The sequence below is a fragment of the Schistocerca nitens genome, chromosome 4 (genome assembly GCF_023898315.1).
Source record: "Schistocerca nitens isolate TAMUIC-IGC-003100 chromosome 4, iqSchNite1.1, whole genome shotgun sequence".
Taxonomy (NCBI): domain Eukaryota; kingdom Metazoa; phylum Arthropoda; class Insecta; order Orthoptera; family Acrididae; genus Schistocerca; species Schistocerca nitens.
This window is the reverse complement of record NC_064617.1, coordinates 832,969,434-832,993,405: the sequence shown is the minus strand read 5'-3', so window position 1 is coordinate 832,993,405 and position 23,972 is coordinate 832,969,434. Positions and strand designations below refer to the sequence as shown.

General features: G+C 46.2%; 1 protein-coding gene across 1 annotated transcript in view; it reads left to right on the top strand.

Moving 5' to 3' along the window:
* Positions 1-23,972, top strand: part of LOC126252599 (beta-2-syntrophin-like) — a 342,954-nt gene that overhangs the window by 281,041 nt on the left and 37,941 nt on the right. Inside the window, exon 5 of the mRNA XM_049953502.1 lies at positions 12,676-12,854. Within this exon, the coding sequence (XP_049809459.1) occupies positions 12,676-12,854 (179 nt within the window). The remainder of the gene's footprint in view (positions 1-12,675; positions 12,855-23,972) is intronic.

The window sequence follows — 23,972 nt, the reverse complement described above, 5'->3', positions numbered from 1 at the left end:
TGAATTCCTGAATTATGATACTTCCATAATCTTTACCATTATTGAATCACTGAAATATGTAGTGTTTGAAATTATATTCAGTCATAGAGGATGTAAGTCATGTGTTTCGGTTAACACTTTGTCAGTAATAATAACTACTAGGATGGAGGAGCTTCTGCACCAGTCATATTCATTTGAAATGTGATTGAATGATACAGTCTTCAGAAAACTGTGGTTATAGGGTAGGAAGCGGGTAAGAGCTGCAGTATATTGCATGTTTAAGTGAAACAGCAAATATTTTTATTGTCAGCTGTTACAACATAGACTGTCCTCCACATGAATATTACCCACCACATTGTCCAGTTTGAATATTAAAATTATGATAGGCATTCTGAGCACTCCATATTCTTTTGACTTTCTTCCCAAAAATATTTTCAAAATTTTAAGATGATTTAATTGTTGTTATATTGAGGTCTGTATTGTGGTTAGTTTTATCACTTTAAAGTGTGTGATGCAAGGTGTGAAGACAGTCATCATTAGTGGATAATGTCAGCTGTATGAATTTTCATTTCAGTTTCTTAAGGTTTCTGTTCCTTCTGATTTCCTGTTATCATGTGATTTATGCTGGTTTGATGATACATTATGCGTCAGTCACAAACAGAAGTAAAAGTTTATTGGTATGCAGCTATCTTTTACAACTTGGAAGCTGTGAGTCACATTAATTAGTAATGACCTTGAGTTGCAGACAGGCACAATTAAAAGACCTTTTCCAAAACCTTTTTCAGAAAAGAAAGAAACACACACACACACACACACACACACACACTCACACACGCGCGCGCGCATTCATGCAAGCATGCACACCCCATGCACACATGACCATTATCTCCAGCCATTCCAGCTGTACTGCAAGTGTTGTATTGAACAAAAGCAACAATTGGCAGAGAAGGGTGTTGATAGGAGAGAATGGGTTGATAGAGTATGGATGGGGAAGAGAAGGGTGCTGTCTGGTAGAGTGTGCAAAGATTTCTGTTTAAGGCAGCAGACCACGGCCATCTGTCAGAGAGCTAGCACAATGAGAGGGAGGGACATGAATTGGGAAGATGTTACAAGACACGGGGCAGAAACTGTTGTGTGGTGCTTGTAGGGACAGTGGATCATGTAGATTGAGTCCAGGATGATTTTGGAAGTGGAGAATGTGTTGTAAGGATAGCTCCAATATGCACAGTTCAGGAAATCTGGTTGTGGTGGATGGGAGGTTCCAGATGGCACAGATTGTGACGCGTCCATAAAAATCAAGCATGTTATATTCAGCTGCAAGCTATATCACAGGATGGTTCACTTTGCTCGCCCCAGTTTGGCGGCAGCCATTCATTCTGGATGACAGCTGGTGGGTAGTCACACCAATATAAAAAGCTGTGCAACAATTTCCTGTCTCTGCTCCTCTCCTTTTCCGCTCCGCATTCTCACGCCCCCCCTCCCCCCAACCACCCCCACTTGCCTACAGACTCCCAACACTGCTCTGGCAGCCTTACCCTCCCACCTTCCACAGTAGTCCCTGCATGCTCTGCCAGACAGCACTCTTCTCTCCACCTACTCATACTCCGCTATCACTCCCGCTCCATGTCCCATTCCCGACTGCTACTTTCATTCAACACAACAGTTGCAGTCTCGCTTGAACACCCAGAAATTGTGGTTGTGTGTTGGGAGGTGTACCTACTTGTATGAATGTGTGTGTGTGTTTTCCTTTCTTTTCTGAAGAAGTTTTTGACTGAACGCTTAGTGTGTAACTATCTTTTCATTGTGACCATCTGAAGCTCAACATCTCATCTTTATGGCAAGTAGCACTCTGTCCTTTTCAAACTTGTTAATATTCCAACCTGGACTTTCTATTGTTTGATATTAGTTAATAACTTTTGGTAAATGTTCCTTTTCTGTGTGGCATAAAACACCAGCAGGAAGATACTCTGCATTCAGGTGACACATAAGTTTTCTAAGCAATCTATTTGCATCATATTTTTATGTCAACAGTGCTTTCTGATTGAATTTTTTTTTTCACTTGTGGCGCCAATGAGGTTGACACCAGCATCGATATGCGTTCGTCTTTGGACTCTGAGCGTCGTCTTTGGACTCTTGGACTCTGAGCGTCGTCTTTGGACTCTTGGACTCTGAGCGTCGTCTTTGGACTCTTGGACTCTGAGCGTCGTCTTTGGGCTGTTACGTCATATTCAGTTCTTTGTGAGCCTTGCATGTGTTTAGGTGAATAAATGAACTACTGTTAAATGGGTGTTGTTTGGTGTAACCAACCCGAATTTCTCCCTCACTGGTGACCCCGAGTTGTAACGTCTTCCATTTTCGCCGTTTTACTGTGTCCGCGACCTCCGTGTCGGTTATTTTCGCGTGTATTACATCGACAAAACATTCGAACAATGACTTTGGCCCAGTGCCAAACACCGGATTTTGTGATCGACATGCATCGTGTTGCGGGCGATGTACACACGCCAGGACTGCAACACGATGCCTCTCACTCGATGATTCTACCGATTTCACCGGAAGTTTTCGAGCCTGCAACAATAAGTGAGGTTAGGAGTGCACATGGCTCCAGCTATCAAACGCCTTTGTTACCGACACGTGCCCTCCCTCATCGACTGTGCAGTTACCTCTCATGGATCTACGTGCAGTGAGGGACCAATGCCGATTTCTGCAAATGCTTTGTCAGACAACATACTACCTCCAGGACAACGATTTGCCACGCCGAAATCCGTACACTACCACGCAGATACCTGAAACGTGTCCGGAACTGCTTCGTTCACAGGTCTACCTCCTCAGCATCCGACCACACCTGCACCTGCCTCGGTTCAGCATCAGCACATGCTCTCCTACTTGGATACCTCAGCCTGCAACAGGAACAATAACTTGTTATCTGTGCCTGATCTCCACTTCTGTCCCACTGCTACGCCTCAGTGTTTTGTGCCACGACATTCACCTTATCCGCACACCGTTTTGAGTGGAGTGACTATGAACAGTGAACATTCACACATTCCGTCCCATTTTCGACATCATTTCCCACACTGTACTTCTGGACAGCCCGCACCTCTGCAGCCTACCTGCAACACAGGTGGCCCCGGCTCTGATCATATGTCGAGCTTTCAGCGGACTAACACGCGTTCTCAAACTTTGAACTTTTCTCACCTGTCGCCCCCGCGCCGGCTCCAGCCGAGCTTCTGCTACCATTCTCGGCACATCTCGGTGCCTCATCCACATCGGTCTTCCGCGACGTGTCAATCCGAACACACCCACAACATGTTGAGCTTCCGCAACCGCAATCTACACATTATGGTGTCTCACCCGCGTCGACCTTCCGCGTCGCGACGGATCACGCTCAACAACAACATGTCACCTTCACACAGTCACCCGAACAGCCATCGTTGCCACATCCCCTGGAGACACACGCTCCTGGAATACTACTGCAACAACAGCTCGATTCAGGCAGTGCCCCGACGAACTCAACTCATCCTGTTCTTCCAAACATTCTACAACGCTTACTGATGCTGCCGCCGTTTAATCCCGACAGAGCAACAACCTGGTTCAAAATTGTGGATGAAGTGTTCGACCATTACAAACTTGACAAGTCAACCAGGTTTCTGTGCCTCATCACCCACCTGCACAACCAGGAGGACTTGATTGCTGACCTGGTCGACGCCCCGGACCCATCTACCCAGTACACTCTAGCCAAAAAGACAGTTCTACGTCGGCTTTCATGCTCAACTGAGGCAGCAATACGGCAAGTGCTCCACATTGAGCAACTAGGCAACAGCAAACCTTCCAGCTCTGGAGACAGCTACGTGCCCTGGTCAGCACTGATCTATTCTCTGACACAGCTCTCCTCGCCATCTGGTCAGATAAACTATCTCCTCGTATCTGCTTTGCTCTGGCTCAGAGGTCTCCTGAACCTGTCGAGCAAAGAATGACAATTGCTGACAAGCTACACGATGCATCACTGCTCTATTTCGTCAGCCACTGCATACCTGACAAGTCTCAGGTTCAGGCTCATCACCCTGCGGCCGGGGTCATACTGTGCCGACCGTTCCGCTCGCTCCGGGAAGCAGTAAACAAGCAACTGGAACGTCACCGGCTCTGCCACGGTCACGCCCCCTCCTGCAACTGAACCTGCAGCGGCCACCGAACCTCGGCCACCGCCACTGGCAACAAACTTTCCGCAGGAAATGCAACTGCACTACCCATACTGTTACTTCCACACACAGTTTGGTGAGGTGGCATGGAACTGGAGACCACCCTGCTACTTCCCAAACGCCAATCGCAGGTAGGTCCGGGTGCCGCCTCCTGCACACAACATGACAGGCACCCCCTAGTGCTCCATTCTGTCTGGGAACGACCGGATAATTACGGACGACTTTACATTAAAGACGATGCTCAGAGTCCAAAGACGAATGCGTATCGATGCTGGTGTCGACCTCATCGGCGCCACACACTCTTTGTTAATTATGTGCCTTGTTGAAACTAGATCTTGAACCTAGAGACCTAACTTGTACAGACAGTTGGCCTCTATAAAGCCACTTGAGCAAGCCTCGTAGTCAAAACTGACACTATAACGTGCCATTGGCTTTTTCCCATGTCTTTCAAACTTGATAGTGGTCTTTCAAACTCGATAGAGACAGTCTTGCAGATTGTGTGACAAATGCCCTAACATCACCAGCTACTTTGATGCTGTAATTGAAAATGAATTTTTTTTATTCTGCATAGAGGTCATACTGTGTTATTCAACATACGAGGTGCATTCAAGTTCTAAGGCCTCTGATTTTTTTTCTCCGGACTGGAAAGAGATAGAAACATGCGCGTTGTTTTAAAATGAGGCCGCGTTCATTGTCAATATGTCCCAGAGATGGCAGCACCGTACGGCAGATGGAATTTTACCGCCAGCGGCGAGAATGATAACTGTTTTAAATACTTAAAATGGCGACGTTTTCCTTACTTGAACAGTGTGCAATCATTCGTTTTCTGAATTTGCGTGGTGTGAAACCAATTGAAATTCATAGACAGTTGAAGGAGACATGTGGTGATGGAGTTATAGATGTGTCGAAAGTGCGTTCGTGGGTGCGACAGTTTAATGAAGGCAGAACATCATGTGACAACAAACCGAAACAACGTCGGGCTCGCACAAGCTGATCTGACGACATGATCGAGAAAGTGGAGAGATTTGTTTTGGGGGATCGCCGAATGACTGTTGAACAGATTGCCTCCAGAGTTGGCATTTCTGTGGGTTCTGTGCACACAGTCCTGCATGACGACCTGAAAATGCGAAAAGTGTCATCCAGGTGGGTGCCACGAATGCTGACGGACGACCACATGGCTGCCCGTGTGGCATGTTGTCAAGCAATGTTGACGCGCAACAACAGCATGAATGGGACTTTCTTTTCGTCAGTTATGACAATGGATGCGACGTGGATGCCATTTTTCAATCCAGAGCCAGTCAGCTCAATGGAAGCACATAGATTCACCGCCACCAAAAACATTTCGGGTAACTGCCAGTGCTGAAAAAATGATGGTGTCCATGTTCTGGGACAGCGAGGGCATAATCCTTACCCATTGCGTTCCAAAGGGCACTACGGTAACAGGTGCATCCTACGAAAATGTTTTGAAGGACAAATTCCTTCCTGCACTGCAACAAAAACGTCCGGGAAGGGCTGTGCGTGTGCTGTTTCACCAAGACAACGCACCCGCACATCGAGCTAACGTTACGCAACAGTTTCTTCGTGATAACAACTTTGAAGTGATTCCTCATGCTCCCTACTCACCTGACCTAGCTCCTAGTGACTTTTGGCTTTTTCCAACAATGAAAGACACTCTCCGTGGCCGCACATTCACCAGCCGTGCTGCTATTGCCTCAGCGATTTTCCAGTGGTCAAAAACAGACTCCTAAAGAAGCCTTCGCCGCTGCCATGGAATCATGGCATCAGTGTTGTGAGAAATGTGTACGTTTGCAGGGCGATTACATCGAGAAGTAACGCCAGTTTCATCAATTTCGGGTGAGTAGTTAATTAGAAACAAAATCGGAGGCCTTAGAACTTGAATGCACCTCGTAGAATAAGCAGTAATTAGTACTGTTTCTTGATAATCATTACTTAGAACAACACAGCCTTTGTTGTGAAGTTTATTTATAAGAAATATTACCTCACTCCACACCCATCTAAACATTTTGAATGAAATTGCATAATGCCCAGGTTTCTTAATTTATTTTTATTCCTGTATGAAATTTAAAGGTAAATGAAGGAAGGTTAAGGATTAATGTTCCATCAGTGAAGAAGCTATTACTAATGAGGCACTACCTCAGACAGCAGAGTATTGGGGACGAATTAAGCCATGCCATTTGTAAGGGAACCATCTTGACACTTGCCCCTAGTCAGTTCTGAGAAAGTGGAAAACCTAAATCGCAGTGGCAGGAATATGATTCGAGCCCCAATGCCTCCACGCTGGTCAATTTGCAGAGACATCCAGGTTCCCACTATGCAATGATGTGTGACAAACTGCAATGCTAGTGTCTTTTTTTTTTTTTTTTTTTTTTTAACTGTACTCTAGTGCAATTGCGTTTGTGTGGCACTAAGTTTGTCGCTGTCAACTTTGGTTAAGTAACGTATATTACAGGGCACATTCTTTCGTGTGCATTTTGTCAGATCTAAATGCTGCAGATTTAAGTGCAAATTAAATGTGATGGTGCAAAGCAGTGCTAGAACACAAATTGACAAAGCAGAAAGAACTGAGTAATAATGCTACCGTTTTCAATCAGGTGAACTACATGAATTTATTTGTGCTTGTTTCTGTTGCTGTGGTGTATTCTTTATTTTCTACTATTAGACATTTAGATTAATATGCTCACAATTTCTTCTGAACCATCTTAATTTAACAACACAAATAATCAATTATTGACAATACAATGTAAATGGATAGATAAAAAATATCTACTCACCAAGTGGTGACTGGAGAAAAGGTTTAACTTTTACAAACTTCCAGAGCCAGTGGCTCCTCCTCCTGGCAGGAGAGCTGAAGGTGAAGAAAGAGGGGTGAAGGAAAAGGACTGGAGAGGTTTAAGGAAAAGGGTACAGTTCAGAAAAGTCACCCAGAACCCTGGCTCAGGGCAGACTTACTGGACGCGATGAGAAGGAAAGACTGATTTTGGGAACTATACCAGACAAGATTTGAAAACCTGAGAGCTTAAGGTGGAAGATAGGGTAATATGCAAGACAGAGATTACTACTAAAACATACTGCATGAGTTAATAAGAGTAAAAAGCTAAGTCCATTGTATGTAACAGAGGTGGGAGGGGGATGGCAAAAAATAGACAGGTCAGAAAATGGAGAGATGTAAAAAACTAAATGGAGTGAAGAAAGGAGTAGTTACTGTGAAGAAATGCTGAGACAGAAGAAATTGGCATAAATTAAGTCCAGGTAGGTGGCGAGAACAAAGGTCATGTTGTAGCACTGCAGAGTTATGAGAAACTAGTGCCTAGGGGAAGAGTCCAGATGGCCTTTGTGGTGAAACAGGCACTGAGGTCATGACTATCATGTAATAGAGCATGCTCTGCCACAGGATATTGTGTGTTGCCAGTATACACCTTCTGCCTACTACGCCTATTCATCCTGACTGACAACTAGGCGATAATCATGCCAATGTAAAAGGCCAAACAGTGTTTACATAACAGCTGGTATATGACGTGTTGTTTCACAGGTGGCTCTCCCTTTGATAGTACATCTACATCTACATGATTACTCTGCTATTCACAGTAAAGTGCCTGGCAGAGGGTTCAATGAACCACCTTCATGCTGTCTCTCTACCGTTCCACTCTCGAACGGTATGCAGGAAAAACGAGCACTTAAATTTTTCTGTGCGAGCCCTGATTTCTCTTAGTTTATCATGATGTAGGTGGGTGCCAACAGAACCTTTTTGCAATCGGAGGAGAAAACTGGTGATTGAAATTTCATGAGAAGATCCCGTCGCAACAAAAAATGCCTTTATTTTAATGATTGCCACTCCAATTCACGTATCATGTCTGTGACGCTATCTCCGCTATTTCACGATAATACAAAATGAGTTGCCCTTCTTTGTACTTTTTCGATGTCATCCATCAGTCTCACCTGATGCGGATCCCACACTGCACAGCAATACTCCAGAATAGGGCAGACAAGCATAGTGTAAGCAGTCTCTTTGGTAGACCTGTTGCACCTTCTGAGACAAGCATAGTGTAAGCAGTCTCTTTGGTAGACCTGTTGCACCTTCTGAGTGTTCTGCCAATGAATAGCAGTCTACCCACAATATTACCTATGTGATCGTTCCAATTTAGATTATTTGTAATTGTAATCCCTAAGTATTTAGTTGAAATTACAGCCCTCAGATTTGTGTGACTTACCGTGTAATCGAAATTTAGCTGTCGATAGCACTTATTACTTCATGAGTATAAAGAGCTAGTTGTGTTTCACAAGAACGATATTTTCTGAATCCGTAGTGACTATACGTCAATAAATCGTTTTCTTCGAGGTACTTAATAGTATTCGAATACAGTATATGTTCTAAAACCCTACTGCAAATTGACGTTAGTGATATAGGCCTGTAATTCAACTAATTACTCCTACTTCTCTTTTTGGGTATTGATGTGAATTGAGCAATTTTCCAGTATATGTTTTGCCAGTTACAGGGCTGGAATACATGGTGGTACGAGGGTGCATAGGGGAATTCTTGCAGCTGGGGTAGGAGCCATAGGTTAGGGAGATGGGTACAGAAGGAGTATCGGGTCTGACAAGGTTATCACGGAGGCTGGGAGGTTGACTCAAGTCTATTCTATGTGTGGTGGGCAAAATCTTGGACAGAATGTATCTCATTTCAGGGCATGATTTGAGTAAGTCACGGCCTTGTTGAAGTAGCTGATTAATACATTCAAGACCAGGATAATACTGGGTGACAAGTGGTGTGCTCCAAAGTTGTTTTTGGAGGAATCAGCGTACCAGGATTGAATGGGATAGCACTGGAAATCTGCTTTTGAACTAGGATGTTGGGATAATTATGTCCATATGGCTGAGGTGAGAGTGGTGATTTACTGCTATAAAGAGTCTGCATCTGAACAAATATGTTTACCTCAAATGCCAAGGCTGTATAGGAGAGAACGTTTGACATGGAAGGGATGGCAAATGTCAAAATGTAAGCTGTGTGACACCTCTGCATACAGCATGTGCCATCAAGATCCCATCCCTGTGATTCAAACTGACATGCAGTCCCTCCTAAAAACCTCAGTCACCTAAAAAGGACCTATACTTCAGTCCATAGAACTTCCTACCTCAGCCAAACCACACACCTCTATCTTCTTCCTAAGATCCACAAACCCAATCATCCTGGCTGTCCTGTAGTTGCTGGCTTCGAAGCACCCACCGAACATATATCTGCCTTAGCTGATCATCACCTGTAACCTATAGTACAAAGACTTCCCTCCTATATTGAAGATACCAATCATTTGCTAGATCATCTGAAATTCGTGCCCGTCCCACTCTCACCACACACCTTGTTTGTCATCCTTAATGCCACCTCCTCCTATATCAGCATCCCCCATGTACAGGGTCTGTCTACTGCTGAACATTTCCACAGTCAACACCCACCTGATTCCAAACCTATGACATCTTTCTTGCTCACCTCAATCAACTTTATACGTAACAACAATTACTTCATGTTTGAGGTAAAGACATACAAATAGATGAAGGTTATGATCATGGGAACTGGGGTGGCTCCTTCCTATGCCAACCTTTTCGTGGATCACTTGTAGGAGGCTTTTCAAGGATCCATAAGCCTTCAGCCCCCAGTTTGATTTATGCTGTATGGACTCAGAGTGAGGCTGACCTGTTAAAGTTCCTGGAACCTCTAAATACTTTCTCCCAATTAAATTTCACATGGTCATATACCAAATCCCATGCCAATTTCTGTGATGTTGATCTCATCCTCACCAAATGCCAGCTACATACTTCTGCCCACATTAAACCTAACAGCAAACACCAGTACTTACATTTTGTCATTTTCCATCCCTTCCATGTCAAACATTCCCTCCATTATAGCCTTGGCATTTGAGACAAACGTGTTTGTTCAGATGCAGCCTCTTTACAGCACTACACTCTTACCTCAGCCTTCACTGGATGTAATTATCCCAACAGCCTAGTTCAAAAGTAAATTTCCTAGGCCATCACATTCAATCCTGGTACTGCTGATTCCTCCAAAAACCGAGTGAGGTGGCGCAGTGGCTAGCACACTGGACTCACATTCGGGAGGACGAAGGTTCAATCCCGCGTCCGACCATCCTGATTTAGGTTTTCCGTGATTTCCCTAAATTGCTTCAGGCAAATGCCGGGATGGTTCCTTTGAAAGGGCACAGCCGACATACTTCCCCGTCCTTCCCTAATCTAATGAGACCAATGACCTCGCTGTCTGGTCTCCTCCCCCAAACAATCCAACCCAACCCATTACTCCAAAAAACAACTTCAGAGGATGCCACTTGTTGCCCAGTATTATTCTGGACTTGAATATATTAATCAGTTATTTCGACAAGGCGATTACTTCCTAAAATCATGCCCTGAAATGAGATACATTCTGTCAGAGATTTTGCCCACCACACCTACAATAGATTTTTGTCACCCTCCCAATCTCCGCAATATTCTTGTCAGACCTCCTCCTGTACTCATCTCCCTACCCCATGGCTCCTACCCCTGTGACCATCCCTGTAACTGGCAAAACATATACTATGAAAGGGAGAGCCATCTGTGAAACAACATGTCATGTACCAGCTGTTATGTAAACACTGTTTGGCCTTTTACATGGGCATGACTACCACCCAGTTGTCAGTCAAGATGAATGGGCATAGGCAGAGGGTGTATACTGCAACACACAATATCCTGTTGCAGAGCATGCTATACAACATGACTGTCATGACATTGGCGCCTGTTTCACCACATGTGTGGTCTGGATTCTTGCCCCAGACACTGGATTCTCAGAACTCTTCAGGTAGGAACTAGTGCTACAACATGACCTCGGGTTCTCGCCACCCACCTGGTCTTAATTTATGTTAATTCCTTCCATCTCAGCATTTATTCACAGTAACTACTCCTTTCTACACAATCCACTTTAGTTTTTTACATCTCTCACTTTCTGACCAGACTATTTTTCGCCATCCACCTCCCACCTCTGTTACGTACAATGCTCTTAGCTTTTTACTCTTATTAACTCGTGGACGATGTTTTAGTAGTAAGTCTTCCTTGCATACTACCCTATCTTCCACCTTTAAGCTTTCAGGTTTTCAAATCCCATATGGTGCAGTCCCCAACAATCAGTCTTTCCCTCTCGTTCCTCCAGGAAGTCTGCCCTGACCTGGGGTTTTGGGTGACTTTTCTGGACGGAACCCCTTTCCCTAAATTTCTCCAGTCCTATTCCTTCACCCCTCTTCCTTCCCCTTCAACTCTTCTGCCAGAAGGAGGAGCCACTGGTCTGAAAGTTTGTAATAGTTAAACCTTTTCGCGCGTGTGCGTGTGTGCGTGTGCGTGTGTGCGTGTGTGTGTGTGTGTGTGTGTGTGTGTTCTCCTGCCGCCACTTAGTGGGTAGATGTAAACTGTAGTAACCATCTTAATGATTTGTTCACATAATTCAGATTACATCAATGCCCTTAGGCATGTATTTCAGATACTCATGTCACCATTTGAACAGTATGTGTTAGTGATGTTTATCATGTAAATAAGAATAAATATAATCTGTCTTCCACAGCTGAATTTTTATTATTGTTTTTATCAAACATATTTGACTCGATCAGATTAGGCATTTTCAGTGGTTCATATGGAAACAAGATATCATTTCTTTAACTATAAATATTTTCGTTGTGAAATATGAGCTATTAACTGGTAGCACATTTTTGTTATCCTAATGTTTACTCCATTTAAAATTACAGGATTGTGGTTTAACTCTTACATTTGTGTCTCCTGTGCTATATGTGTGTTCACTGGATAAACAAAAGAGGCAATGAGTATGTATATAGCATAGGAGACATAAAAGTAAGTGCCAAACCACAATTTTGTAAATGTAAGTATTAAGAGAACCTAAATGTTCAACCAAGAATAACAACATACCTCACAACAAATATTTATAGCTAAATGATGATCCCTATTATTTCTTTGTAGACCACTAAAGTAATGCAATTAGGTGAAATGTTTTTGGCAAAAACCATAAAAAATATCAGCTTTAGAAGACAATTAGTAGTTACTCCTATCTGCGTAGTAAACATAATGGAAGTAGCACCTGAGGAAGAATGACTGTAAATATGAACAATATGTATATGTTGAATTAATGTACGCTTGTTTTTCCAACTTTTCTTGCATAAACTTAAGTTATTTTTATTTAATTATAAAATCGCTTGACCTGTCAGGTCTTGATTTGCTGCAATTGCTTTCCGTACAACTTTCCTTTTGTGCAGTTTTTTCTAAAATCTGCCACCAGGACACTTTATTTCAAGTGATGAAATATGCCTTAAGTGACACTAAACTATATTTATCATCTAGGTGTTAAACAAGTGATTCTTGTGCTACTGTTTCCTCTGGTTATTTTAGTTGAATCTTGTTGAAAGTTAGACCAGAATGTCCAATAAATGAAATTACTTTTTGACAGGCTAGTGAGCTCAACTCGACAGACAGATATGATCACATTCAGTGTCCGTTGTGGAACACCGGATGGTGTAGTAACACATCATCTTCGAGCAGAAACTCATCGTGATCTTGCCAACTGGGCGCGATCTCTTGTACAAGGCAGCCATGCCTGTGCTAGTGCCCAGCGAGAACTTGCTTGTCGTAAGTACTTACAATTATTTGATGTGCTAGTGTACATTAAGCAATATTTTCTGTTTCCTGTGGCCTGGTGGGTATTGCACCATAGTGAGTGTGCATGCGATTAGTGGCCAGAGGCCTGCATTGTGGAGCCATTAGCTAGGTGACAGTGGTGTTTGATGGAAGAGTTTGGAAACTGGACTTGGTTGGGTCTTTTGATGTACATAGTTTTCTATTGCTCCCTGTTCTGTTTGTGTGGACATTTCTCCAGAAGTTAGAATGGAGCATTTTGAGGGAGTGTAGCAGTGTACATTTCCCAGTCCAGTGGTTGACTCTTGAAATCTCTTATGGTTGCAGGGCATTCATTATTGGTATTGGAGAGTGAATATTTTAACTCTATCACATGGGTCAGAGCAAAACTGGCGATTAAAGTGTCCATACGGTGAAGGCACACACTACAAGATATTGAAACCCATGTAGCCATAATAGTATAAGTTTATTTTGTCTGTGAGCAAATAGGACAGTAGTCTCTGGATTCCCCATGAATAATGAAAGAATACTTCATGGATGTCTGGATATGTGGCTTGGTGCTAGTGTAGTGAGCATCACAACATAGTAGAAAGTCCTTGGTCAGTCAACCAAGTCTGGTGTGCTCAGTGATTGGAGCTCTGTGCTGACGAACCGCAGTGAGGTGCCACGGCATTATTCCTGATGACTGGTGGCTGCACTTGGTGAGGAGAGCTCCACACTGAAGAACTGTGAATGGTTAGCACCTGGCCATGGAGCTGCTCCAGTGTGCAACTGGCATAGGTCGGCTGAGCCACGACTTCTATAGCTGGGTCATGGAAGGATACTAGGACCAACCTGGGAGGCATGTGAATTGTTGGAGTGAGACTTTCACCCACTGCAGATCTATATTTCTGTTGTATTGTTTCCTTGTGATTTCCAGAGTCTGTGTAGTAAGCGGGCAATGAATATATGCTACTTCTCCTACATTTCTGTCTGAAGGGTAGTTGAATCATAGGTGCTAGCCATACAGTGCTGCACACTTTCTCCTGTAGATGATGAAACCATCTTAAAAAAGGGAGACCCCCATGAGGAAGGATGCAAGCAGTGCAAGGGCTGCTATGGTGGCAAGAGCTATGCTGGATCACTGTTGTGGAAAGGCAACAGGAGATTAGTGGATAAGGCTTGTGATGAAACTTCCTCAAGGGCAGCACTGGAAGTGCCAGAAGGACCTGCTCATATTCCGTTGGGGTTGGCTGGGGTGGCAGCCAGGCTGGAGCGACACAGGAGGAGAACCCATAGAAATTTTGGTGCGTGCTGAAGAGTTACCTGCCAGGAAGCCACAGCACAAAAGCAATCATGTGGGAACCCTGAAGGTGTGTGTGTGTGTGTGTGTGTGTGTGTGTGTGTGTGTGTGTGAGAGAGAGAGAGAGAGAGAGAGAGAGAGAGAGAGAGAGATGGTATGAGGGAGAGCACAGTGGTGCACAAAGGTGCAGAAGGATGATTTGATGTATGGGAGCATGTAGTAGTGCACGTAAGGGCACACTGGTGTGTGAAAGCATGCTTTGGTGCACAATAATGCATGAGAGCATGTGTCAGTGTGCATGTTGGTGCACATGTTGGTATGCAGTGGTGCGCAGGAGTTCACATTGGTATGTGGGAGCACACATTGGTGTGTGGGAGCGTGCGTTGGTGCCTGGGAACATGTGTTGGTATGCGATGGTGCACAAGGGTGCACATTGGTGAGTGTTCATTTCTATTTGGAGTGTGAATGTGCATGTTTAAAGCATGAAGGGGAGGACCAAGCACAGGTGTGCACATCTGTAGCACAAGCAGGTTTGCACATGGGACACAGAAAGAGAAACAAAAGCCAGAAGAATGAGAGAAGGGTCAGACAGGGTGGTGGCACTGTGGTCAGCACTGCAAAAGTTGGCTGCCATGATGGCAGTAGCAGCTTCGGCAGTTGCAGTGGCAGTGGGCTAACTGTCATTGGGCAGGCCAGTTCTGTGGACATCGGAATGTGCAACAACAGCATCTGGGATGCACTAACCAGCGGGACCTGTGGCACAGTAGGGTGTGAAGGGTCCAGAAAGAGAGGAGAAGCAGGAGGATGCAGCAGGGAAAATGTCCCAGAAGAGGAAGGGTGTGCAGGAGCATGAGATCCATTGTGAACAGCATAATGAGCAGTTAGTTGGTCCCGCAAAGAGCGTAGGACATGGAAGAAAAGTCAACTTCAGGATTGGGAGACAGTAAAAGACAATAGGCTGAAGCATCAGGCCAGACCCAGTGAGGAGAAGAGCTTGTTTGTGAGAGTTCTTATGGACTGCGAAGGCCAAAAATGGCTGTTCCAGCCAATTGAGACAGAAGGACGATGGCTCCTAGGTGTTGTCAAAAACTTGGGAGCATTGGGTGCTTTTGTGTCCATGTCTATGATGAAGTAGCAGCTGGGTGGATAAGCTCGAACAGCAGAAGGATGGCATTGCCCCGCACGTCCACTATGGAGATGTCGCAGACGTTGGGCAAATGACCTGCTGCAGTGGAAGATCAGTGTTTTGTTGGATAGTGTTGACGTGGCACTGCATAGTCTGTAACATGAGGAAGTAGACAGGAACAACTGAGAGTTGCTATGTTATGTGAGCAACAGACCAAAGAATGCATGAGAGGAGGGCCACCCTGGGTGAGCACTAAGAATCCTTGTGACAATGATAAAGTTGCATGATACAAGATATGAAAACCCAGGTAGCCAGTGCAATAGAAGTTTACTTACTCTACAAACAAAAATAACAGTAGTCTCTCGAATCACTGTGAATAATGAAACTATAGTTCTTGCATGCATAGCTTGGTGCCAATATAGCATCCATTGAAGTGTAGTAGATAAATTTTGGCCTAGTTGTAGCTGTCCCACAAGGTTGGGGTCTTGATGTCAAAGTCACTGGTGTCATCACATGACGTGATAGAGAGGCAGCACTCAGCGAGTGCCAGCAATTAGGATGCAGCAGGCAAGGTGCTCGTTGGAGTGCAGATGTGGGCAGATGTTACTTAGGCAAGTTTGGTGCACTCAGTGATTGGAGCTCTGTGCGGAGGAATCATGGCAAGGCAGCCACGGCATTATTCCCAATGTGACCTGGCTGCATAGTAGATATCTGTACTGATTAACTGTGAACAGTTTGCACCTGTCGATGGAGTTTCTCTGGTGTGCAAGTGGAATAGGTTGGCTGAGCTGCAAACTTTATAGCCATCTCTTGGAAGGATGGTAGCATTACTGAGAAGCATGTGACTGGTGGCAGCGAAATAGTGCCAGGGCTGGCAGTGACACTTGCATTGAGATTTGTGCCCTTGGTATGCATGGTGACCACTGAAGACTTGGAGGAAAACAATCCAATTTATATTTATCTTGAATTGTTTCCTTGTAGTAGCTGCAGTCTGTGTAGGAAGCAGGTGAGGAATGCAGGCCAGTTCTGCTATATGATTGTCTGTAGAGTTGTTGAATTTTTGACAGTATCTGTACAATACTATTTACCAGTAGTGTAGCTGTGCCAAGAATGGTTCTAAATGCAGCAGTAAAAGTTTACTTGGTAACTAGTGCTGTGGTATGTTGCACAATTTATCTCACACATTGCACATTATTAGAAGCATGTGGATTCAGGCTATGAATGCAATGATAGTTCATGTCATTTCACAGCATTATACACTGATGTGACAAAAGTCATGCGCTAGTGGTATGTACTTAGACAGATGGTGGTAGTATCACATACACAAAATATACAAGGACAGTGCATGGCATAGCTGTTACTTGTACTCAAGAGATTCATCTGAAAAGGTTTCCAACATGATTATGGCCACATGGTTGGAATTAACAGACTTCATGATGAAGCAAGGGGGGATATTTTTACTTCCCCTCCTATTTTGCCATCTGCCTCTTTAAAATTCATTTTTTCATGTCTGACTAAACACTGTTACCATACATGAGTATAATATGCATTTCCATAAAAGAGAAAGATTGGCCCTCAGTTTTAAAGAATGTAGCACCAGATCTAATTTTGTGCTAATTTTTTTGTATGTAATTGATTTTGTAATTTATTTTGACTATTCCTAGGTAGTACCTTTTGTTGTAGGGAGAAATGAGTAATTGTTTTGTAATTTAAATTCTGTTGTTGACATATAAACAAATATAAATTCTGTACTAATTATAAACATTTGGAGGAACAACTAATAGTATTGAAACTTCCTGGCAGATTAAAACTGTGTGCCCGACCGAGACTCGAACTCGGGACCTTTGCCTTTCGCGGGCAAGTGCTCTACCAACTGTTTAGTAGCCACCAGAAAGATCGCGGGAGGCGCACATTGGCACGGTGCGTCACGGGCGGTAGTTGCCGCAAGTAGAGTCCCGTCCACCAGAGGACACGCGAGAATTCGGACGCGACCTCTGCCGGCGTAACAACAACAACAACAACAACTCCAGCAGCACGGGCCGTGCCCAGTCAGTCAACATCGGGCATGCCTAGGACACAGTCCCGGTCTACGCTAAGTGAAGTGCGACGTAAACGTGAACAGTGTTACTACACAATTGGCGACGAGTAGGGTCGTTCTTTCGCGTGTTGCGTCGTTGTTCCGGTTTCGCAGTTTCTCCACGGCATGGAGGATTTGGTGCGAGTTTTGGTTGCGCAGCAGACGGAACTCATGGCCACCATGAAACAAGTGCTTCCGGCGTTGCTCTCCACGCCGTCTGCTCCGGCGCAGTTCCCTCCTCCCTTTCCCCCGTATGACGAGACGGCGGAGGATTGGGACGCATATGAACATCGCCTTCGGCAGCATTTCCAGGCGTTTCATGTTGCCGAGGCGGAGGTATGTCGTGCTCTCTTCTTGTCTTGGATATCTCCCTCGCTGTATCAAGTTTTGCGGCAGCTAGCGCCGTTGCAGGAACCCTCGTCCTTGACTTTTGACGCATTGTGTTCGTTGCTGTCTTCATATTATCGCCGCCGCACGCATGTTGTGGCGGCTAGGGTCGAGTTCTATCAATGCAAGAAACAGCCCCATCAGTCTTACCGGGCGTGGGCCGCTACCCTGCACGGTCTTAGTCGCAAGTGTCATTTTGTCACGGAGCAGTCGCGAGAGTCGTATGCCCACGTTATGGTACGCGACGTCATTGTTCGTTCGGCCCCTGATAGGGAGGTCCGGCAACGGGCCCTGCAGTTAGAAGACCCTTCCCTCGAGGAAGTTCTGTCCATTGCTCAATCGTATGAAGTCTCTCACGCGGCAGGTCAACAGCTGGAAGCGTGGTGCGACGTCGCGGAGGTTCAGGGTGGCGCGGCCGCGTCCACTGTGTCCGGGGTGGACGACGTGCGAGCGGTACAATCCGGCCGTTACGGCCGCTCCCGCACGGCGCGTAAACAGAATTCCGGCCGCCGGCCCCTGTTGCCGTCCTGTGCGTCGTGCTATATACATCACGATCGGTCAGAGTGCCCCCAGCGTTGGGCCGTTTGTCGCAAATGTAATAAAAAAGGTCACATTGCTAAAGTTTGCCGCTCAGCCTCAAAGGCATCGTAGGAAGCAAGTACAGAGGACATGGACGTTGACATTCAGGAAGTTTCATCGGGCCAGGCTCCCGACGCATCGGCCCACAAACTCTTTATTGAGGTGTCGGTTCGGTCGCGCCGGTTACAACTGCAAGTAGATACGGGGGCGGCAGTTTCGTTGTTGAATGCACAAACTTATTCCGACCTTGGATCGCCCCCGTTGGCGCCAGTTTACCGGCGTCTACGCGGTTATGGTAAACAGTTCATTCCCCTACTGGGTCAATTCACTACCGATGTGACTTACAAATCAGTCACTCGGCCTATTACTTTTATTGTTGTCAGTGATGCGAGCTCCGCTAACCTTTTTGGCCTGGATGCCTTTCAGGCTTTCGGTTTTTCTATTGCTGACACCATACAGTTGGTGTCCGAAGACGTTCCCTATCACTCATTGGAATCTTTGATCTCAGACTTTCCAGATATTTTTGAGGAGGGCCTGGGGCGTGTTTCCGATTTTGAAGCTCACTTAACGTTGAAGGCGTCGGCTCGCACGCGTTTTCTACGCGCGAGACAGATCCCCTTGGCTCTCCGCCCTCAGGTAAAGGAAGAGCTAGACCGGCTGACAGCCCTAGGGGTCGTTCTTCCCGTTTCTTCCAGTGAGTGGGCTTCGCCCCTCGTTATTGTCAAGAAGCCCTCAGGAACCTTACGTCTTTGTGGCGATTTCAAGGCCACCATTAATTCCCAATTGGTGGTGGACACCTATCCTTTGCCTCGTGCTGATGAATTGTTCTCCGCCGTGGCGGGTGGCCAATATTTTTCGAAAATCGATCTGTCGGAGGCTTATCATCAGATACCTCTTGATGAGGACTCCAAACGGCTGGCGGTCGTCAACACCCCGTTTGGCCTTTACCAATACCAGCGGTTGGCTTTTGGAATATCCAGTGCCCCGGCGATATTCCAGCGTTATCTTGAGCATGTCACGTCGACAATCCCTCATTGTATTAATTACCTGGATGACATAATTGTCACAGGCCGCAGCACGAAGGAACACTTGCACAACCTTCGCACCCTCTTTCTCAAATTCAGGTCTGTGGGCTTGCGTTGCAACCTGCGTAAGTCAACCTTCTTCCAACCGTCCATTGAGTATGTGGGCTACACCATATCTCGGCATGGCATACAGCCACTAGGAAGTTTGGTCCAAGGTATCGTCAACCTTCCTCGGCCCACTTCGCTGAAAGAGTTACAAGCTTTTTTAGGCAAGATAGCCTATTACCACCGGTTCATTCCCAGGGCTTCCACTATAGCCCACCCCCTGTACTGCCTTCTGCACAAGGGTGTTCCTTTTGATTGGTCGCCTGCATGCGAGCGAGCGTTCACCTCGTTGAAGGGCCTCCTCACTTCAGCCCCTTGTTTGGCTACTTTTGATCCCCGTAAGCCATTGGTCCTGGCTACAGATGCTTCGCAGTATGGGCTGGGGGCGGTCCTGGCCCATCGCAACGCAGACGGTTCCGAGCAACCACTGGCGTTTGCGTCTAAAACGCTTAGTCCCGCGCAGGCCCATTACTCCCAGGTGGAAAAAGAGGCTTTGGCCATTGTCTACGCTGTTACCAAGTTTCACCCTTTCTTGTACGGCACGAAGTTGCAGTTAATCACTGACCATAAGCCGTTAATATCGTTATTTGGCCCCACCTCTCAGATTCCGGATAGGGCGGCCCACAGACTACAGCGCTGGGCCTTGTTCCTCTCTAAGTACCATTATGACATTCATTTTCGCCCTACAGGACAGCATGCCAATGCCGACGTTCTTTCCCGTCTTCCGGTGGGCCCGGATCCTACGTTCGATCGAGAGGAGATTATGTGTTTTCATTTGGATGTGGCATCCCGCCAAGCAGTTGATGGCTTTCCGATCACTAGTTCTCGAGTCGCCAGGGAAACGGCGGCTGACCCGGTTCTCCGGCAAGTAGCTCGCCTCATTCAGCAGGGGTGGTCCTCCCGCCCTCCAGGCCGGGCCTCGGACCCTCTTCGTAATTATTTTCTTCTACGAGACCGCCTCTCGGTCTTGGAAGGAGTTCTCCTTCTGGCTACCGATGATACAGCTCCTCGCGTGGTTGTTCCTGCAGGTTTACGAAGGGAGGTCCTCACGTTATTACATGCGGGGCACTGGGGTGTTTCCCGTACTAAAACCTTGGCTCGCAGACATGTGTACTGGCCCGGTATTGACAGAGAAATTGAGCACTTGGTGGCCGCCTGTTCCCAGTGTGCGAGCCAACAAGCATCTCCCAGGGCAGCGTTCTCTTCCTGGCCGCTGGCAACACAAGCATGGGAACGTGTTCACATTGATTTTGCGGGCCCGTTTCTCAATGGCTTTTGGCTCATTGTCATTGATGCGTATTCCCGATTCCCGTATGTGGTTCGCTGCTCCTCAACCACTTCAGAAGTTGCAATCCAGGCACTAGCAAAAATCTTTTCTGTGGAAGGTCTGCCAATCACCCTGGTCTCAGACAGTGGACCGCAGTTTATTTCGCAGACCTTCCAGGATTTTTGTAGGCGCTTCGGTATTCGGCACGTTTGCTCTCCCCCCTTCCATCCACAATCGAATGGGGAAGCCGAGCGCATGGTGCGCACATTTAAGACGCAGATGAAAAAGTATGTGCACGAATTTCCTGCAGAGGAAGCCTTGACGTTTTTCTTGACGGCATACCGGACCACACCAATGGGCGACCGCAGCCCCGCAGAGCTCCTCCATGGGCGTCAACCTAGGACTCTGCTGCACCTCCTCCGGCCTGGTCCTCGCCAGTCTTCACAAAACGAAGTACCTGGTTTTCCACTGGGTAGGTCGGTCTGGGCCCGTGGGTTTGGTCGCAATCCACGTTGGATACCGGCGGTGGTCCTGCGCCGAAATGGCCGCCGGCTCTATACCTTGCAGGCGGGGGATCGGGTGGTACGTCGTCACCAAAATCAGCTACGTCCACGTTCGGGCACCCACCCTCCGACCTCTCGGACACCGGCTTCCCCATTGCCGGCACCTGTATTGGTTTCACAGGGGACGTTACCTCCTCTCCCCGCTGTGACTCTGCCGCACTGCGATGGTTCTCAGCCTTGGCAGCCTCCAGTAGCTCCAGCACCGGCATCGCCATCATTCGAGATGCCCCAGCGAGAGCCGGCCCCCCTAGCAGGTTCGGTTTCTCAGGGGGCTAATTCACCTGTGGTTGTCCCTTCCCCCTCATCCTCACCACTGGGTCTTGCCCCTCCCGAGGTGGAACGGGATCCGGAGTTCGACAGCTTGTCACCCGTTCTGTCCCGAGCTCCGGTTGTGGGACGACGGGGGCCTCTTCGTGTGGGTCACTTCCAGCCGTATTCGAAGGTTCCAGCTCGAGGGTTGGCAGATCCCCTCGACTCCGGCCATCCAATGGATGTGGAGGTCATCGCTCCTGCCCGACGCTCCACCTTCCGACGCAGTGGATCACAGTGGCTTCACCCCCCGAAGGAGGAGGAGTGTAGTAGCCACCAGAAAGATCGCGGGAGGCGCACATTGGCACGGTGCGTCACGGGCGGTAGTTGCCGCAAGTAGAGTCCCGTCCACCAGAGGGCACGCGAGAATTCGGACGCGACCTCTGCCGGCGTAACAACAAGAACAACAACAACAACAACTCCAGCAGCACGGGCCGTGCCCAGTCAGTCAACATCGGGCATGCCTAGGACACAGTCCCGGTCTACGCTAAGTGAAGTGCGACGTAAACGTGAAAAGTGTTACTACAAACTGAGCTACCGAAGCATGACTCACGCCCGGTACTCACAGCTTTACTTCTGCCAGTACCTCGTCTCCTACCTTCCAAACTTTACAGAAGCTCTCCTGCGAAACTTGCAGAACTAACACTCCTGAAAGAAAGGATATTGCGGAGACATGGCTTAGCCACAGCCTGGGGGATGTTTCCAGAATGAGATTTTCACTCTGCAGCAGAGTGTGCGCTGATAAAAAACTTCCTGGCAGATTAAAACTGTGTGCCTGACCGAGACTCGAACTCGGGACCTTTGCCTTTCGCGGGCAAAGGTCCCGAGTTCGAGTCTCGGTCGGGCACACAGTTTTAATCTGCCAGGAAGTTTCATATCAGCGCACACTCCGCTGCAGAGTGAAAATCTCATTCTGGGAACTAATAGTATTCTTAAATGATCTATTTGACTCTATTCAAAAGCATGTTAGCAAAGCCAGCCCTTAATTAATTCCAAAGTAATTTTCAGTTTCATCAAAGTATTGTTCGCATAACTATATATGTTAATTTCATCATTTAAACAAATAATTCAGTTTAACCCTTGTAGTAGAAGAAACTGTTAAAAGGATGCAGTTTGTCTATGTATTCAGTTAATTTAATGAGTTTAGTTTTAATAGTAATTTTTGTAAACTAAACATTGAACAATGTGTAGTTTCAGTGCCTATTATTGTGAGGATTTATAAGGGCCCGATTTTTGATCCCAAGACAGTCAGTCTATGGCCAAGTTTCAGATGATGAATATGTATTGGTTAGATCAACAACAATGCATCAACTTAACTGTGAAATAAGAGTAATACAAATAGGCTGTGTGTTAAAACAATGACAGTGTCTGTTCAATATGTGCTATATTATCCTGGAAAATACTGTGATCTGTGTGGTTAAGTGTTTACTGCCTGTAGATGTTAAACAGTAAACTATTGTAGCAGTATGTGGATGTTTGCCTGCAAACTAATAATGAGGCTTATCGAAAGTTAAACAATAGTGCACTGGCCATATAACTGTGTGTTATTGGGGGGTTGTGAACAGTGAAAGTGAAACACACCAATGTGCACCTGTCAGCTACATCATTTAAAGCAGTCAGCATTGTACTTACAAACCACCCCCCCCCCCCCCCCCCATTTGTCAGTCAGTGTAGCAACGCAGTACATCGACACTGAGGACAATCAATGAGGAAGCAGGCGAACGTCACAACTTTGAACAGGGAAATATTGTTGGAGCTAGATGCACCTGACATCCCATCTTGGAAATCATTAGCGAATTCAATATTCTGAAATCTGCAGTGTCAAGAGTGTGGCCATGAATGTCAAATTTCAGATATTATCTTTCACCACAGACAGTGTAGTGCCAATATCCTTCACTTAATAACTGAGAGCAATGACGCTTGCATTGAGTTGTCCGTGCTAACAGACAAGCAACACTGCATGAAATAACAGTGGAAATTGATGTAGAACACATGATAAATGTATCTGTTATGACAGTGTGGTGAAATTTGGCTATAGCAGCAAACGGGCGATGTGAGTACCTTTGCTGACAGCACAAACGCAACACTGCATGCAGTGCCTCTCCTGTGCTCATGACCATATCGGTTGGACCCTAATAACTAGAAAACCATGGCCTGGTCAGGTGAGTCCTGATTTCAGTTCATATGAGCTGATTGTGGCATTTGAGTATCGTTCAGACCACACAAAGCCATGGTCCCAAGTTGTTGACAAGATAGTGTGCAAGTTGATGATGGCTCCATAATGGTGTGGGCTGTGTTTACAAGGAATGGACTGGGTCCTCTGGTCCAGCTGAACATCACTGACTGGAAATAGATATGTTGGCTTTTTGGAGACCATTTGCAGCGATTCGTG